At 49.4% G+C, this 16,812-nt stretch overlaps 2 protein-coding genes across 7 annotated transcripts in view; both read left to right on the top strand.

Moving 5' to 3' along the window:
- LOC132424764 (mucin-13-like) overlaps positions 1-16,812 on the top strand; it is a 176,908-nt gene that overhangs the window by 37,093 nt on the left and 123,003 nt on the right. The window lies entirely within an intron of this gene.
- LOC132424761 (integrin beta-5-like) overlaps positions 3,514-16,812 on the top strand; it is a 91,650-nt gene continuing 78,351 nt past the window's right edge. For all 6 annotated transcript variants that reach the window (XM_060010802.1, XM_060010804.1, XM_060010801.1 and 3 more), the window contains exons 1-2: positions 3,514-3,971; positions 13,618-13,703. In XM_060010802.1, coding sequence (XP_059866785.1) covers positions 3,902-3,971; positions 13,618-13,703 — 156 coding nt within the window. In that variant the 5' untranslated portion in view covers positions 3,514-3,901. The remainder of the gene's footprint in view (positions 3,972-13,617; positions 13,704-16,812) is intronic.

Here is a 16,812-nt window from a genome sequence, read left to right as displayed (position 1 = left end):
CCAAAATGGAACCCGCTGTGCTCACCATGGCCTGTCATCTGCCCATCTCCTGTGTTCATCCATTATGTGGATGGTGCCCTTAGGTCTGTCCTTGGCCGTCCCGTATGGGCTGCAAACTCTGAGGGCTGTCATGGGGAGTATTTTTTCCTAACCAACACCATGTCCCATAGGGGGAGAAAAACCTATAAAGAACATTTTCCTATACAAAAGAATATAATTTTATATTTTTAAAATAAAAAGTTAGGGAGTTCCCTGGTGGCCCGGTGGTTAGGATTCCAGGCTTTCACTGCCGTGGCCCAGGTTCAATCCCAGTCAAAGACTGAGATCCCACAAGCCGTGCAGTGTGGCCAAAAAAAAAAAACAATGAAAATTAACATTAAAGAAAATTGTATACATGTTTCATAGCCCTATCAATTGCTGCAAAAGAATTTTATAATATTCCGTCATCAGGGTCATTCATTTCTGGCACTGTGACAAACCCCAGGCATGACTATTAAAAGCAGAGTAAATTAAGAATATTACCTAAACTAAGGTGAATACTGTAGGGTTGTTGTCTTTTCCCCCTCCGACTTTTTTTTCCCTGCATATTACATTGCAACTCTATATCAGTAAAATATTCTTGACCTGGATTAGAGATTGAATTGCAGAATATGACGACTCATCGTGGGAGTGAATTAGCATGTAAATCTGACTTATGAAATAGAAAAGTTTTAACTCATCCGATTTCAAGTTTTTTTTGAATTATGGTAAAATACACATAACACAAAAGTTACCATTTTAATAATTTTTAAGTGTACAGGTCAGTGGCATTAAGTATTCTCACAGTGTTGGGCAAACATCACCATGATCCATTTTCAGAACTTTTCCATTATCCCAAACTGAAACTCTGTACCCATTAACTACTAACTTCCTGTTTGCCCCTCTGTCCAGCCCCTGGTAACCTCTTTTATCCTTTCTGACTCTATGAATTTGCTTATACATAGACTCATACAATATTTGTCCTTTTGTGTCTTGCTTATTTCACTTGCATAATGTTTTCAGGGTTCATATGTGTTGTAACATGTGTCAGTATTTAATTCTTTTTAAGACTGGATAATATCCCATTGTAGGTACATACTGCATTTTATTTATCCATTCGTCTGCTGATGGATATTCGAGCTATTTCCACCTTTTGGTGACTGTGAATAATGCCACTATGAATGTGGGTGTATAACCATCTGTTTGAGGCCCTGCTTTCAATTCTTTTGGGAGTTGCGAGATGGAGTTTGTGCATCATATGGTAATTCTATATTTAACTTTTTGAGGAATTAATCTTATTTTAAAACTAATAAGAAACATAAAATTCCTCTGGGTTATCTGTGTTCAAACCTTGAGACGCAAACTCAATGCAACCAGCAGCCTCCTTGGGGCCCAGAAGCTCAGCAATGATCAGAAATGGGATGCTGTGGAGGCAGCCACAAAGGGAACTGTTTCAGTGGCTGTGGGAAGCACCGATGGAGGCCATCAGTGCACGCTGACTTTGCCAGTCAGAGGAAGTCAAAGCATTTAAAAGGCACTTCCACTCTCCAGCTTAGTACAAAGAATGAAGGATGACGGGACAAGAAAAAGCCACAAACCAGAAAACAAAAGCTTGGGAGGAATTAGAAGAGCCGTCTATCATCTCCAGCCTAGTTCCCAGATAATGGAATGTGGAAGAATGTTGTCATCACTTGGGATTCTGCTGTTTATGGCAGGTCTGGGCAGGTTGGAAACCGCCAGGTGGGACAGGAGGAGGGCAGATTGGGTTGCAGCACTTTCCAGGTGCAGTCCAGGTAAACAGGGGTGTGTGTTGGGTCTGCACAGTAAAGCGCCATGTTGGGCTGGGGAAGGTGATGCACAGATCAGACAACACAGGGCCTAAACTTAGAGGATGCTTGATAAATGCAAGATTTGTTTGTCCTTATCAATGCACTATTTACCCAGTTTCTGCAACTTAACTTTCCTTGCATCTAATCCATCCATCACATCCCTACCAGAAAAATCTTAAAATCACCACTTGGCTCTGACACCTCCCAGTTCAAACTCTTTCACCGGCTGCCCATTAGTTATAATCGTTGCCTCTCAAGCTTGGATAAAAGTAGCCCCAAGGCCATTCTGCTGAGGCAGAAAGACCCAAGATAAACCTGGGGCAGCCCCTGCAGCACAAATTTCACTGGAAAATGTTTGGGGACAAGCATAACTCTTACATCAGAATGAACATGGGGAATATTTAGAGTACGATGACACTTCCATGGAGTTTAAGCATAAAACACTGTCCTTCAAGTGGAATTTGGAGCTTGGCCTCTATGCACACGATGCCACAAGGATAAGTTCATTTTCTCTGGCAGTAGGGCACCACCCTGGTAGAGTGTGGGGTGGGAGTGCACAGTTAAACTCCAGCTCCCTAATCTGGGCAGTTAGAACTAATTGCCCACTCAGAGCCGTCTTGCCAACTGGTTCCTGACGTGCAAAGTTCAGATCACTTTGCTCTTTACTGCTTACTGCTTCTGTTTTTAGTCGAAGCATTCTGCACTTTTGGATAATGCATCCAGCTCTGTCACTTCTCCTGGCAAGTTAACCCCTTTGTGCCTCAGTTTTCTCATCTGGATAACAGTAGGGTTGTGGGGAGGATTTCGTGAATTAACAAGGTAAGTATTTACATTTCAGTGCCTGGCTAGCTGTGTGCTTTCTGTACTGTACGTGTTAGGCATCCTACTATTATTTCCTTCTATTGGTACATGAAGGCTGCCTCTTCTGCTGCTGCCTATAAACCATTCCAGTCTTAACCCACTCATCGTGGCCCAGCCCAAGCCCACCTGGTCCTTTGCACGTGCTGTTAGAGGACGCTCCCCACCCCCGCCCCTTACAGTCAATTTTAGAACCAGCTCAGGTGTAAAGGATAAGGTGAAAACCTGAGCATCTGTTCTTCAGTTTATTTGTTCGGCTTCACGGAAACCGCCAGCGTATCGACATAAGAAAAACGCAGAATAGTGACATATTGGCCAGCCTCGAATCCGCGTAAAGGGCAAAACTTTAATGAGGGAGGGAAAAGTGCGTTTTGTGTGTGTCTCCACGCCCCACGTGCCCTCACTTCCCCACAGAGCACGTCGCCTCGCGGTAGCACTCGCCGGTGCCTCCGTCCCTCCGGCGAGCACGGCTTCGAGAGGACTAGACTGCCACGGCACGATTCCCCGCTCCCCGCCCCGGACCCGCTCTCTCTCCTTAAATCCAGCAACCCCAAGTATAATCTCGGCTCGCCCGTGGAGCGTGCCCCTCCCCCTTCCCGTTGCTGCTAGGGAAGCCGGGCCAGACGCTACCCCAGGATTTCGACCCCTGCCCGGGCCGCCAGGTGCGCCGGAAGCAACTTGCACCTGGATGCCCTCGGCCTCCCGTGCTGGCCGGTCCCCGGGAGGGGCGGAGCTCGGCCCGCCCCGCCTCGCCGTAAGCTGACCTTGTGGCAGCCGGCGGGGGCCGGGACTGGGAGAGAAGGGGAGGAGTAAGGAGAGGAGGAAAGTGGAGCCCCGCGGGCCGGAGGGAGGAAGAAAAGGGAAGGGGCGGAGGCGACGGGCGCAGTGTACCGGCGCGCGGGGGAGCCTCAGCCCGTGGTGCGTGCAGGAGCCGGAGTCCTCCCTGCACAGAGCCGCCCGCCGGGACCGTCCCGAGCGGCGACACCCCGGGCGTCCCGGCCGGGGAGCCGGCGCAGCGGCGGCCCCGGGACTCGGCGGCAAGCGCTGCGGGAGGGATGGTGGCGGCGGGGCGCGGGCCAGCGCAGCCGCCCCCGCCTCCCGCCAGGCCGCGGCCCCCGGCCCCCCGCCCCCGCGCCCCGGCCGCACGTCCCCGCGGAGTCCGCCGCCCGCGCCGCAGCTGAGCCGGGCGCCCCACCATGCCGCGGGCCCCCGCGCCCCTGTACGCCTGCCTCCTCGGGCTCTGCACGCTCGTGCCCCGGCTCCCAGGTAAGCCGTGCCGCTGGCGGTGCAAAGAAACTTTGTGGCGCACGGAGCCGCCCTTGGCGTCTCGGAGGGGCAGGGCCCCGGGCCGCTGTCTGAAGGTGGGAGGCATCCTCGGGGCACTCCCAGGTGGCGAGCCGCTGGGGACGGCCCGGTGGGGGGCTTCCGAACTGCGTGCGCCACCCCGCTCGCGGCCCGCCGCAGCTCCGCAGGGCGGTCGTCGGCCTCCAGTCCCCTCCCGGGCGAGGAGGAGCCTTCCTGAGTAAACAGCCCTGCCCGTCTGCTGACCCAGCCCGCGAGCGCCCGCGCCCATTGCGCGGGGAGGGCCGCCGCCAGCCCCGCGTCGGGATCTGGGCTCTGCACTCCCGGCACAAAGCGGCCCTTGTGGCCGGCCGGGGGCGGCGGGCTGCTGGGAGGCGCCGAGTGATGCCACCGGTACCCTGGTCCCGGGGAGACGAAGGGCAGCTGGAGGCGCGTGACCCGGAGTCTTCGCTGGAGCCAAAGCGTGGGGGCCAGGGCTACTACTCCCGAGGGCTAGTCTCCTGGAAACGCGGGTGTTCAGGCCCTCGTAGCGAATCCTAGAGTTTCACCGCGCCTAGGCCAGCCGCTTTCCTTTAAAGATGTAACCCCCTCTTTCCTCCCCCAAGCCCTCGCATACCCGAGGGGAGACCCGCGTGCCAAACCACAGCCCCACCTGGGAACCAAGCCCCAGCTGGAACATCCCAATCTGATTCCTTCTGCCTGGCTTTATCCCGGAGTTTACAAACACCCCGTGCAGCACACTCCCTTAATTCTGGAGGATTGATTCTGGAACGGAGGGCAGGGGGTGTGCAGTTGCACTCGCGCGATACTGCCCGGGGTCGGCGGCTGCGTGAGGAGCCCTCAGTTACCTGCTTTAAGTTTTCGGAGTTGGGAGGGGGCTGGATGTGGCAGTTGGGAGGCCACAGCGGAGGGATGCTCTGTTGGGCGCTGGGGCTGCCAGGCAGATGAGCTACCGCCATCCCATCCCCCCTCCCCCAAACGCAGGAAGCTCCAAACTTTCTCCTTTCCCGTAGGAGATAATTGTGTTGGGGTGCTCGATTCACTTTCAAGCCCGAGATTCTCGATTGCTCTCGGGAAGCAAATGTCTGGCTGCGAGGGAGGGAAGGACTGTCCCCTGCCGTGTCTCATTTACATGAAGGCAGTGGAGGTTTCTGTCTGAGAGACAGGAGAGGTCTAGGCAAACAAAAACTTTCTTCAGGGCCTAATTCAAAGTTATTACTGTAGCAGGTTTCTTTTTTCACTCCAGAGCTTGGGGTAGATCACCGGTTTCCAAACACCCAACTGGCAACCAGTGCCCATTGCTGATGTTTTCATGGATCCCCAGGGAAAGGCAAAGAGAAGGATGTATCTTGTGTCACACACAGGAGTATATCATTGCCAACAGCCCCCTGCTTCCCAAGGACTGTCCTTTAATTTGAAATTATGTCTTTTTTATTTTTGGTGGGAAAACTTTTTAATAATTTGTAATGATAATAGAGAGTGGTTTTCATTTTGAGCAAAAGAAAAAATCTGGCAATCCTATATACGTTCTACCTTCTCTTTTTGTTTTCTTTTTAAATCATAATGATCCTAATAATCTGTGAAATCCAAAAGTTTGGGAACTGCTGAAGGAGATGACTTCTTAGTTTCCTTACAGTTTGACATTCTGATTCTAGTAAAACCTTAAATACTTCCAGTTGCAAATAATTCTTTCAATACATTATTTTCCATTTGCGTTGTGATTTCTGTTTTTCCAAGTTTGTATACATCTTTCATCTGTGTGTTTAATCCAGCAGGAAATAGACTTCTAATTTGAGGGGGCTCACTTCAAACAAGTCCCTGGCAGGCTGACAGCCCCCATCCCAGGGTTATCTGCTCTCCTTATTATCCCCTTGCCGAGGGCCTCCAGACAGGACCCGAAGATATGGCCTTCGCACATAACCAGGGAAGGGTTTCTCTGGGGTGAGGCCCTTGATCTTTGCTAAGAAGGAGGGAGGAGTGTGGCATTGATCGGGCTGCGGAACTGGAGTCATGTTTGCTATCATTGTTTATTAAAAGGAAAAAAATCAAATGTTCTTCTGGTGAATGTCCTGCACGTTAGAATGCTGGAAATCCTAGGAGAGCCCTTTATCCTATTTACTGCACTCCTCTTGGCAGCACTCCCTCCCCCCATGATTCCCTGGTCTATGCTGGGGCTGTTGGAATTTGGCCTTGGGTTTGCAGCCCTCCTCAGGTAACCAGGCAAAGGTTCAGAAATGCAAACAGGGGGTTTGGTGTGTCGGCTGCTGTTTACCCTAGGTATTTACACTTTAGCGCCATCATCCTTGAATTAGGGGGACTTTCAATAAAGGGGATTGAGGCAGAAGAGGGCAGGGCCTAATTAGCTCTAATTAGTATTCCTCTCCTGCTTGTTCTCCATGCTTATTTAGCTACTGAGGCAACGGAGAATTAAAATATCTAAGTAGTTGGCAGAAGGCCCTTCGTGCCTGCCTACCCTGGTAACTACTTTTTCTCCTCCAGCGAGCTCATGGAGACGTTCTGAGAAGTTTTAACATCGTGTGGGACGATTACACAGTACTTAAACGATGGTGCCCCTTTCACGTGGCGGTGTGCAGCTGTGTTAATGGGGTGGGGTCGCTTCACAGGTGTTTTCAGTTGGTCGGGGCGGAGGGCTGTGGTGTGTTTTCTTTCTTTCTGGTTGGAATGGGAGTAACGGCCTTTCTAAATGTAAAGGAACACTTTACTTATAGGTGCCCATTTGTCGGTGAGGCTGCCGCTTCTGTTGAATGCAGGGTTCGATTACTGGGCCACATGGTGAAAAGTTTGCTCCCAGACAGGCCTTGACACCTCCCCTGTGGCGGATGCTTGAAGCAGGGCTGTAGAGTGCCCCTCCCCACCTCCAGGCTAGTTCCCTACCCCACTGCCCCCCAGAGTTTTTCAGAGATGGTTGCTTGTCTCTTGTAGAGTTATTCTCAACTCTCGCTCAGAGTGATCCTGTTAAAACTCAAGTCAGATCGTGTCGCTCTGCTTCAAACCCTCCAGTGGCTTCCGGAAGTCTTGCCAGTGCCCTGCCAGGCTCTCCATGAATGCCCCCTGCCCCCCGTGCCTCTCACCACTTCCCCTCATGCACTTCAGTCCAGCACCGAGGGCCTCGTTGTCTTCGAGTTCAGCTGCAGGCCTTCCCTCTGCCTGGAATGCTCTCCCTACAGATCTCTGCACGGCGGGCCGCCTCCACACCCCCCCACACCCCCCAGCCTTTTCTCAGTGTCTCCAGCTCAGCCAGAGCTGCAGCCTCCTGCCCCACATTCTTCCTGTCTCCTTGCCTTCCTTGATTTTTCTCCCTAGCACTTATCACCATCTAATGTACTTCCTTATCCGGAGTATCGTCCATCTTCTCTTCTGAGCATTGTGCCCTCACCAGGACGTAAGCTCCGTGAGGGCAGGGAGCTTTGTCCGTTCTATTTGACACTGTATCCTCTGTGCCTAGAACAGTGCCTGACTCATACTTGTTGAATGAATGGATGAACACGAGTCTTGGTACTGTGTGTGTGTGTTGGAGGCGGAGTGTCCCGTCCTCACCTCCTTGCCTCCTCCTACAGCTAGCTTTGAGGTCAGGGACTATGCATGTAACTTATTAGGAGGAAACATTCATTGTTGTGAGGGAGAGAACTCATTTGAGTGTGTCAAGATTTTTTGAGCTGGAATCTATGATAGAGGCCGTTTAGTCCACCCCTGGAATTGTTTGCAGGAAGATGCCGAGGCCAGGAAAGGTTAAATGACTTGTAGCCAATAAGTGACAGAACAAGTACTTGGATCTTTCGTGCCAGGAAAGCCTTTTCCTCAGCCCATGACTCCAGCCCAAATGTCTCGTCCTCTGTGAAGCCTTGTCTGCATCCCTCAGATGGAGCAGAGTTGGCCTCTCCTTCCCTTGCTCTCATAGCATATTCTGTCTGGTAGAGAGACTGGGGGCTGCCTCATCTGCCACGTGGTGAATTGCCGGGTCTCACTTACCTTTAGGTCCCTGATACGGACACAATGATTGGTCCTCAGTTGAGTCCTCCCCACCCGGCCACTCCTACCATGGTTTCAATGACCTTAAAACCCTCAACTTCCTAAACATGTAAAACAATTTTAGTTACAGAAAAGTCGAGAAGGTAGTATAGAGAGTTCCCGTATGCCCCACTTCCGGTTTTGCCTGTTATATTTACATCTTGCATTCATCTGGCATATTTGTTACAATGAATGAACCACATCAATACGTTATAATTAACGAAAATCCGGGGCTCCTTAGTTGCGGCGTGTGGGATCTAGCTCCCTGACCAGGGATCGAATCCACATCCCCTGCATTGGAAGGCAGATTCTTAACCACTGTGCCACCAGGGAAGTCCCCAGTTGTCTTTTTACAAATAAATTTTTGAATAGGTAATATATTCACATACTTTTTAAAAGCATAACAAGTGTAGGGTGAGAGATCTCTTTTCCATGCTTGTTGCCCGTTAGTCTGGGGCATTGCCCCCACCCCCTTCCCTGCTCAGACCATCCCTGTCAGTTTCTTATGGATCCACAGTGTTTTCTGTACATTTGTTACAAATCTCCCTCCCCCAGTTTTATTGAAAGGCAGCACTAAACACACTGTTCTGTACCTTGCCTTTTCTGTTAGCTTAGCGATAAGTGTATCCGAGTGAGCTTCATATCGGTGTGCAGGGAGTAGGGAGCATGCACATTCTTTTTTAAAGCCACGTAGTATTCTAGTATTTGAATTGGTGTTTTAAAAAAAACAAGTCATATCTGTAAAGCCGACGTTGTTGCGTGTTTTTGCAGATGTCTGCTGTTCAGAAAGGCAGTAAAGATATAAAGAAGACAGATCCTTCCTAGGGCGTATTTACACTTCATGGTAACATCTTTAGACTGATGACTCTTTAATTGCTAGAATCAGCACTGGAAAGACTTTGTCACACGTGGGGATTGTGGTTCAGGGCATGGGAAGAGGCACTCCAGTGCCTTACCACTTCCCCCCCGCCCCCCGCAAACAAGAATGATGAAATGTTTTTATTTTCTGTTGTCTTGAAAACAACGAGTAAAATGTAATTCGGGTTTGTGTTTCTCTCACCTAGCTGGAGGAGGGTGCAGGCAGGAAGGGATGGGTTAGGAGAAACATTTCACGCAGGAGAAACATTTCACGCATCTTGAAGGAAGAATCGGCCGGACATGGCGGCTGCCTGGATATGACTGATGACAGGCAAGGATGAGTCAATGAGTTTGGGAAGGAGACAGTGTTTTCAGATGATGGTTTGCAGTAAACCCCTGGCTTCAGAGACATTAAGGGCTGCAGGCAGTTGACATTGAGCTGGAATGGTCACTGTGCAAACAGTAACCAAGAAAAGTTGTGGCCACTGTCTGGGCTGCTAGCATCTATTACCATGACCTAGACACAACACTCTGACATTTGTGAACTGCAGCTGTTTTAACGTTTTTTTCATTGCTTCCTTCCTTTCAAAATGCTATTGGTGCCAAGTGACTCATCCAGCCAAATCTAAGCTTACTGAAATATTAATAGGTGGAAAGAGGAGAGATGCCAGAGGGAGTAAGGCTGGCACCGTGGCTCATATCAGCACACAGTCTATGCTTCTGGTTCCCTGAGTTCCTGGCTGCTACCTGGTCCCTGGCAGACTGTGAGCTCCTGGGGAGCAAGGTCTGGGTCGTTCATCTCTGTATCTCTAGCATCCCCTAGTCCAGTGCTTGGTGTTTGGGACATGCTTAGAACAGGGTTTCTTGAATTTTAATTTGTCCCAACAGCAACCTAATTTTATTTTTATATTTAAAATAAATTTTTAATTTTTATATGATTGTAAAAGGTTACTTTCTATTTACAGTTACTACAAATTATAGCAATGTGATTTTAGAGGAATCATTTTGAGTGCAGGGAAACTACTTTACTATATTGCATGTGAATATGTAAGAGTAACAGAAACAATTAAGGATGACAAATATTTTATAGTTGTTCAGTATGTTTTCATACCAGGTGCCTGTCACATCCCTGGAGCCTCTTCAGGATTACGTCCAAGGTCTTTCGGGCTGACAAAGCAGAAGACCAGAGCCCAGTCTGATATGGGTCAGAATGGAGGAGCCCTTAATGCTGTGAACCTGAGACCCCCGACCCAAGGTCCCAGAGCTCAGTGATGAGGCCCTGCTATTTAGAAAGTGGTGTTTGTGAATTTATGTTGATTAGGGCAGAGACATAAATGAGACATCCAATCTCAAATTCCTTTCTGACTGAGGGCCTGTTGGACTTCTCTCCTCCAGAGGACCCTGGAGCGCACTGGTCACATGGCCTGCGTCTGGGATGGTGCAGGGATCCCCAGGCAGGTACCCTACATGGGCACTTGCCGACCAGTGCCCCTTCTGTTTTTTTTGTTTGTTTGTTTTTGTGGTATGCGGGCCTCTTACTGTGTGGCCTCTCCTGCTGCAGAGCACAGGCTCCGGACGGGCCGCTCCGCAGCATGTGGGATCTTCCCGGACCGGGGCACGAACCCGTGTCCCCTGCATTGGCAGGCGGACTTTCAACCACTGCGCCACCAGGGAAGCCCCAGTGCCCCCTTCTGACCTCTTACTTGTAGACTGGGCTCCTTCTTTCAAGTCACTCTTGTTTTCTCATGTTTTCAACTGTAAAATGAGGTGACTTGATGAGCTCATGCTAAAGCATTTCTAGCTCCAGGGTTCTGCAATCCCATTATTTTTATAGAAATGATTTTATACATCAAAGCAAATGACATGCCACAAGGGCCTGAGTGTGTATTTGATAAGGTTGAGGAGAGCAGAAGAAAAGTCACTTTCATTCTAGTTTTGATTTTTTTCACCCCCTCAGGTAGTGGTTTCTGACAGGTAAGGAGATTTTTTTTTTTCCGGTTATCCACATCTATTTATTTAATGTCAATACTTCAAGCTAAGTATTCTGGGGAATATTTTTTCTTTTAATTGAAGTATAGTTGATTTACAATGTTGTGTTTATTTCTGCTGTACAGCAAAGTGATTCAGGTAAGGAGATTAGACCAAAACATTGAACTGGCATTTTGAAACTTTTCCTGCCATCATTCTCTTTTTTAAAAGGCTTTTTTATTTTATTATATTTTGTTTTATTTTATTTATTTATTTATTATCCCTCCCCTCCCCCCTTATCCCTCGGTAACTATAAGTTTATTTTCTACATCTGTAACTCTATTTCTGTTTTGTAGATAAGTTCATTTGTAGCCTTTCTTTTAGATTCCACATATAAGCGATATCATATGATATTTGTCTTTCTCTGTCTGAATGACTTTACTCAGTATGACAATCTCTAGGACCATCCATGTTTCTGCAAATGGCATTATTTAAAAGGTGTTTTAAAAAGTGCCTATCTGGGGCTTCCCTGGTGGCGCAGTGGTTGAGAGTCCGCCTGCCAGTGCAGGGGACGCGGGTTCGTGCCCCGGTCCGGGAGGATCCCACATGCCGCGGAGCGGCTGCGCCTGTGAGCCATGGCCGCTGAGCCTGCGCGTCCGGAGCCTGTGCTCCGCGACGGGAGAGGCCGCGGCCGTGAGAGGCCCGCGTACCGCAAAAAAAAAAAAAAAAAGTGCCTCTCTGAATGTCTCCAAGTGAGTGGATTCATTTTAAAATGAGAAAGGAGGTTGTCAAGGTGGACAGGAGGCAGGCAAGCCCAACTTCCCCGTGGGCTGGATTCTGAGACCTTCTTGGTGAGTGTTTGGGACCTGGAAAGGACTCTACCTCCTGAAATAAGGCGTGCATGGTGGTTGGTCCCAGCTTGTTTATTCTGGAAAATGTGTTCTGAGTCCAATACTGCACCCAGGAGGTCCTGCTGTAGGCCTGGCAGTGAGATTGTGGTCCCCCAGCTCCAGGGGTATGAGGCAGGGGCCCCAACAGGGCGATGGCTGGTGGGGAGGGTTCAGGTTGGGGTCTCTGGCTGGGGAAAACCATCATTCTCGCCCTCTGTGGGCTCCCAAAGCTGCCCTGCCTTTCCTCCTAGCACCTCAGGTTCCATCCCAGCTGCCATGCTTATCCCAAATGGTATTTGTTCCCTCTAGTGTGGGGTGACACAGTGCAGCTTCCTGCGTCGCCCACTTTCTGAGGATTTTCACTGCTAGTGACAAAGAAGAAGCAGAGAGTTAAAATGAGCAAATTAGGGAAATGTTACAGTTTTAAGATGTCTTACAACCAATATTGTTATGTTGTTTTGTGGAGCTAGGGAATAGTCTCCGCCTCCCGGTGTTTTCTCCTCCACTCTCTCTTGTTAATCTCCTTGACTCTTTTTTTTCCCCTTTATGGTCTGAGCCCTTCTTCCTGGGGCTGGTGGCCCTGGGTTTTTCTTTTTTCTATTTATCTGCTGTGCCCCTAGGCAGTAACCAGAAGAGACCAGTGGGTCTGTTAGTGCTGTGAGGACCAAATAAAGTTATTTCTGTTCAGAGAAAAACCAACCAGTTCTGCTCTTGGTCAAAAGAAATCTGTCGGGGATGTTTCAGAAAGGAAGAAAAAGAACTGGATGCTAAGTTTCACCAAGAATGTCTTTGCTGTTGGGGGTGGGAGCTGGAGGGGGGGGTAGAGTGAGGTAGGGAGGTGGGCGAGGAGAGGGGACAAGGGCTTTAACCTCAGTACCACAGTGGAGCCTGCCTCGGGAGGCCCCTCCCCATATGAACGGCACAGGGACAGGGGGTGGAGGAGGTACTGGCCTGGGCTTGAAATAAGTGACTTTTATAGCAATAAAGAAGTTTCCTTCTAATCTTAGTTTCTGATTTTATTTAAAAATCAGGGATGGATTTTGAATTTGATCAAATGCCTTTTTATTACCTCCTGAGGCGGTATGTTTTTTTCTTACTTGACCTACTAGTAGATATATTGAATTAATGGATTTCCCATATCTTAAGCTGACATTGTATTCCTGGGATGTATTCTTTTTTTTTTTTTTTTTTTTCGGTACGTGGGCCCCTCACTGTTGTGGCCTCTCCCGTTGCGGAGCACAGGCTCCGGACGCGCAGGCTCAACGGCCATGGCTCACGGGCCCAGCCGCTCCGCGGCATGTGGGATCTTCCCCGACCGGGGCACGAACCCGTGTCCCCTGCATCGGCAGGCGGACTCTCAACCACTGCGCCACCAGGGAAGCCCTGGGATGTATTCTTCTTTAAGGGCTGTGCTCGCTTCTTTTGGTACACTGGTGTGACAGTACCTGATTTAGGATTTTCTTATGCCTGAAGAAGATCGATCGGTTTTTTGTTTTTTCTTTCCTTTTTGTACTATTTTTGTCATTTTGGCTGGACTAAGTGTAAAGGGGCCTTGTTCCCCCTCAATGAGGCAGGACCTGCTGTGTTACTGGAGAAGGCGGTGGGAACTAAGTGGGTGCAGCAGAAGGAATGGGAGTTGCTAACACAAGTGTGCACGTGGTGGGTGCTTCAGAAACTGTCAGTCTTTAGCTTTGGCCAGTGAGCCTTCACCTGCAGTTAGCACAGGGGCCTTGCACTCCTCAGCCTCGCGGAGGTCCCCTGGTAAAAAAAAAAGGAAGTGACTCCTCCTCCCGCCCCATTCGAAAACCTCATTAATAGAGGTTACGGCCAGAAACTAATTGGTGCATCTTTATCTTTCTTTGAAGGTCTCAACATATGCACTAGTGGAAGTGCCACCTCTTGTGAAGAATGTCTGCTAATCCACCCAAAATGTGCCTGGTGCTCCAAAGAGGTATGTGGGAGGGGGAGGGGAGGAATGCTGTGAGGGGGTGGGGGAGGGGTGGGGGAGGGCGTGGGCTGCACCACAGCACACAAGTTGACTGTGCAGAAACTGTGCAGATTCTGCGAATTGCCTCTTCCTCTTTCTCCCAAGGCGATGACGAAAAGAAAAGCTACATTTTTATAAGTTGGGTCTCTAGGTAGTGTTGAATGTTTCAATCCTGTCTGGGGGAAGCAAGGTCTTCCTTCCCTTTTGTGGGGGAACCAGTTAGGACTCTTGTATAGTTTTCTGCAATTTGGTAAAAGACCTGAGCTTGTGAACTGAGTCTGTTGCATAACAATTTAAAACATGCCTGGGTGGGTGGCCTGTTGGTGGACGCCAGTCATTGTGGTGTGGCTTATCTGAGGATGAATAATATGAACTGGCCTCTGTGAAATGATTTGATTTGAAAACAATGGCTGATGTTTCTTCAAACCCTATAGGAAGGGATGTAAGTTTGGGGTGGTGATAGGCATATTGCTGTCGTAAAGCAATACAAATACCAGTGCTTGGTGGGCTCATCAGGAAATATTCAATTTTAACCCTCCTGTCTTGGGGGAAATTTCTAGGTCACTTTTCTAAACTTGTTAGAACCATGGAGCACAAACCCTCTCTGCACTAGTACACCATTAAAGTTATTCTTAAAAGAACCCAAGATTTGCCATTTGGGCTGCCTCAGCCTCTGCAGTTCAGTGTGCGTGCCTGTCAGGAGGAGCAAGGATGGCTCCTGGGAGGCCAGACCTCATCGCCATGATGCAACCCCAGAAGTCTAGGGACTCCTTTAGCCTCTGATGGCTAAAAACAATCGTGTGGGGACCCCCTACTAGATGCCGCACACTTCGTATATCGTATGTCTAATCCGCACGACAGCTCTGTCGGGTGGGTGGCAATACACCCGTTTTACTGATGGAAATCTCAGTCTCAGAGCGGGGAAGTGACTGTTTCAAGGCCACACCATTTTCCAAAGCTAGGGTTTCAGTCTGGCTTCCTGGACTTCCGAGCCCAGGCTCTCTCTTCTAGGCTACACTGCCTCTTCCATGTGACTCTTCTAGAATTTTTTCTAGTAGAGAGTAAGATTACTAAACAAGCTACTTTGAGAGAGGACTCTTCCCAACATATGAACCCCTCGTATTTGTGCTTAATTGTACTGTCTTTGTTATCAACTTTCTTTAAAACCTTTCACTGGTTCCTTATGACCTGCATGACAAATCCAAGTTTTGTAGCCCCTGCCTGCCTCCCCACCTTCATCCCTTGCTTGCCCCCAAGACTTTAGCCCCAGGGAATGACTCAAAGGTCCCCAGAGAGTCCTGACTGATGAACACCCTCATGGTTTTCCCTGTGCTGCTGCTTCTCTTGCAGGGCCTTCCTGGCTTTCCCCTCCTTTCCCTGACCAACACCTTGTCTTCAGTTTTCAAGAGTTAGTTCAAGGGCTTCCCTGGTGGCGCAGTGGTTAAGAATCTGCCTGCCAATGCAGGGGACACGGGTTCGAGCCCTGGTCCAGGAAGATCCCACGTGCCATGGAGCAACCGAGCCCGTGCGCCACAACTACTGAACCCGTGCACCACAACTACTGAACCCGTGCGCCACAACGACTGAAGCCCACGTGCCTAGAGCCCGTGCTCCACAACAAGGGAAGCCACTGCACTGAGAAGCCTGTGCTTCTCACTCAATGAAGAGTAGCCCCTGCTCACTGCAACTAGAGAAAACCCGCGCACAGCAATGAAGACCCAACACAGCCAAAAATTAAAAAAAAGGAAGTTAGTTCAAGACTCATCTACTCCATGAAAACTTCCATGGTTTTCCCCCAGACACATCTGTCTGTCCACCCAACCATCTATCCATCCATCTGTCCACCCAACCATCTATCCATCCATCTGTCCAACCATCCATCTGTCCATCCATCCGTCCATCCATCCATCCATCTGAAATTAAAATGTAAGCTCCCTCCACCAGAATGTTATGGCAGTGGTTTTATCTGGTTTCTTCACTGCTGGATCCCCCACACCCTGACTGGTGCCTGGCACATAGTAGTTGCTCAGTAAGATTGATGGAAGGATTTCACTGAGTGGCTGTTTATTACGTGTCTGCACGTACAGGCCATGACCACCTCTTTGTCTCCCCTGTAGTCCGTCCTCCTTCTGTCGCACTTATAGCCTCTTATTCTGTGCATTTGTTTTCATGCCTGCTTCCAATTAAATCATCATCTCCTTGAGAATCTTTGTCTTATTCATCTTCAGATCTGGCCAAGAATCTGGCAGGAATTCATATTTGATAAAAGAAGCCTGCTAAAAAGACATGGAGTTAGAAAACGAAAGTTTAAATCTCAGTTTTACCATGATTTATTGTCACTTTCTTTTTTTTTTAAATTTTTTTTTTTTTTTTTTTTTTTTTTGCGGTACCCGGGCCTCTCACTGCTGTGGCCTCTCCCGTTGCGGAGCACAGGCTCCGGACACACAGGCTCAGCAGCCATGGCTCACGGGCCCAGCCGCTCCGCGGCATGTGGGATCCTCCCGGACCAGGGCACGAACCCGTGTCCCCTGCATCGGCAGGTGGACTCTCAACCACTGTGCCACCAGGGAAGCCCTATTGTCACTTTCTTGGTATGTAAGATGAAGATGACAGTTCTCACCCTCCAGCATTTTGGGAGTACAAAATGAGATCAGTTCATGAGAGGGCTTGTGGCTGGGACCGCTAAGTAACCAAGCCTCCTGAACCTTGTCATCTACGGATATCTTCTAGTGGAATGTGGGCAGTGCGATTAGGAAGCCGGGCTGCATTGTCTACTTTAGGTCTCTTCCGTTCCTGTGCTAGTACTTCCCAAGTCTGACGTCCCAATCCTGGTAGTGACTGATGTTATCTCGCGGAGCATATCATTGTCCTGGCCCCACACCTGGGCTCGCTCTGTGCTTATAGCCTCAATCTTGGCTGAAGAACCTCCTGTGCTGCCTGCCTGGGAACGCGGCTTCCCATCCTCTTGGGAGGTGAACTTTCCCCGTGGCCTGAGTGTGTTTCAGAGAGCTGGGTTCGGGGCATTCAGGAATAGTTTTGATGAACCCCTGCCTCTTAGCAAGACAGGATAAGT

Source organism: Delphinus delphis, chromosome 4 (assembly GCF_949987515.2).
Source record: "Delphinus delphis chromosome 4, mDelDel1.2, whole genome shotgun sequence".
NCBI lineage: Eukaryota > Metazoa > Chordata > Mammalia > Artiodactyla > Delphinidae > Delphinus > Delphinus delphis.
The sequence above is the reverse complement of the archived record's forward strand: the minus strand, read 5'-3'. Positions and strand labels throughout refer to the sequence as shown.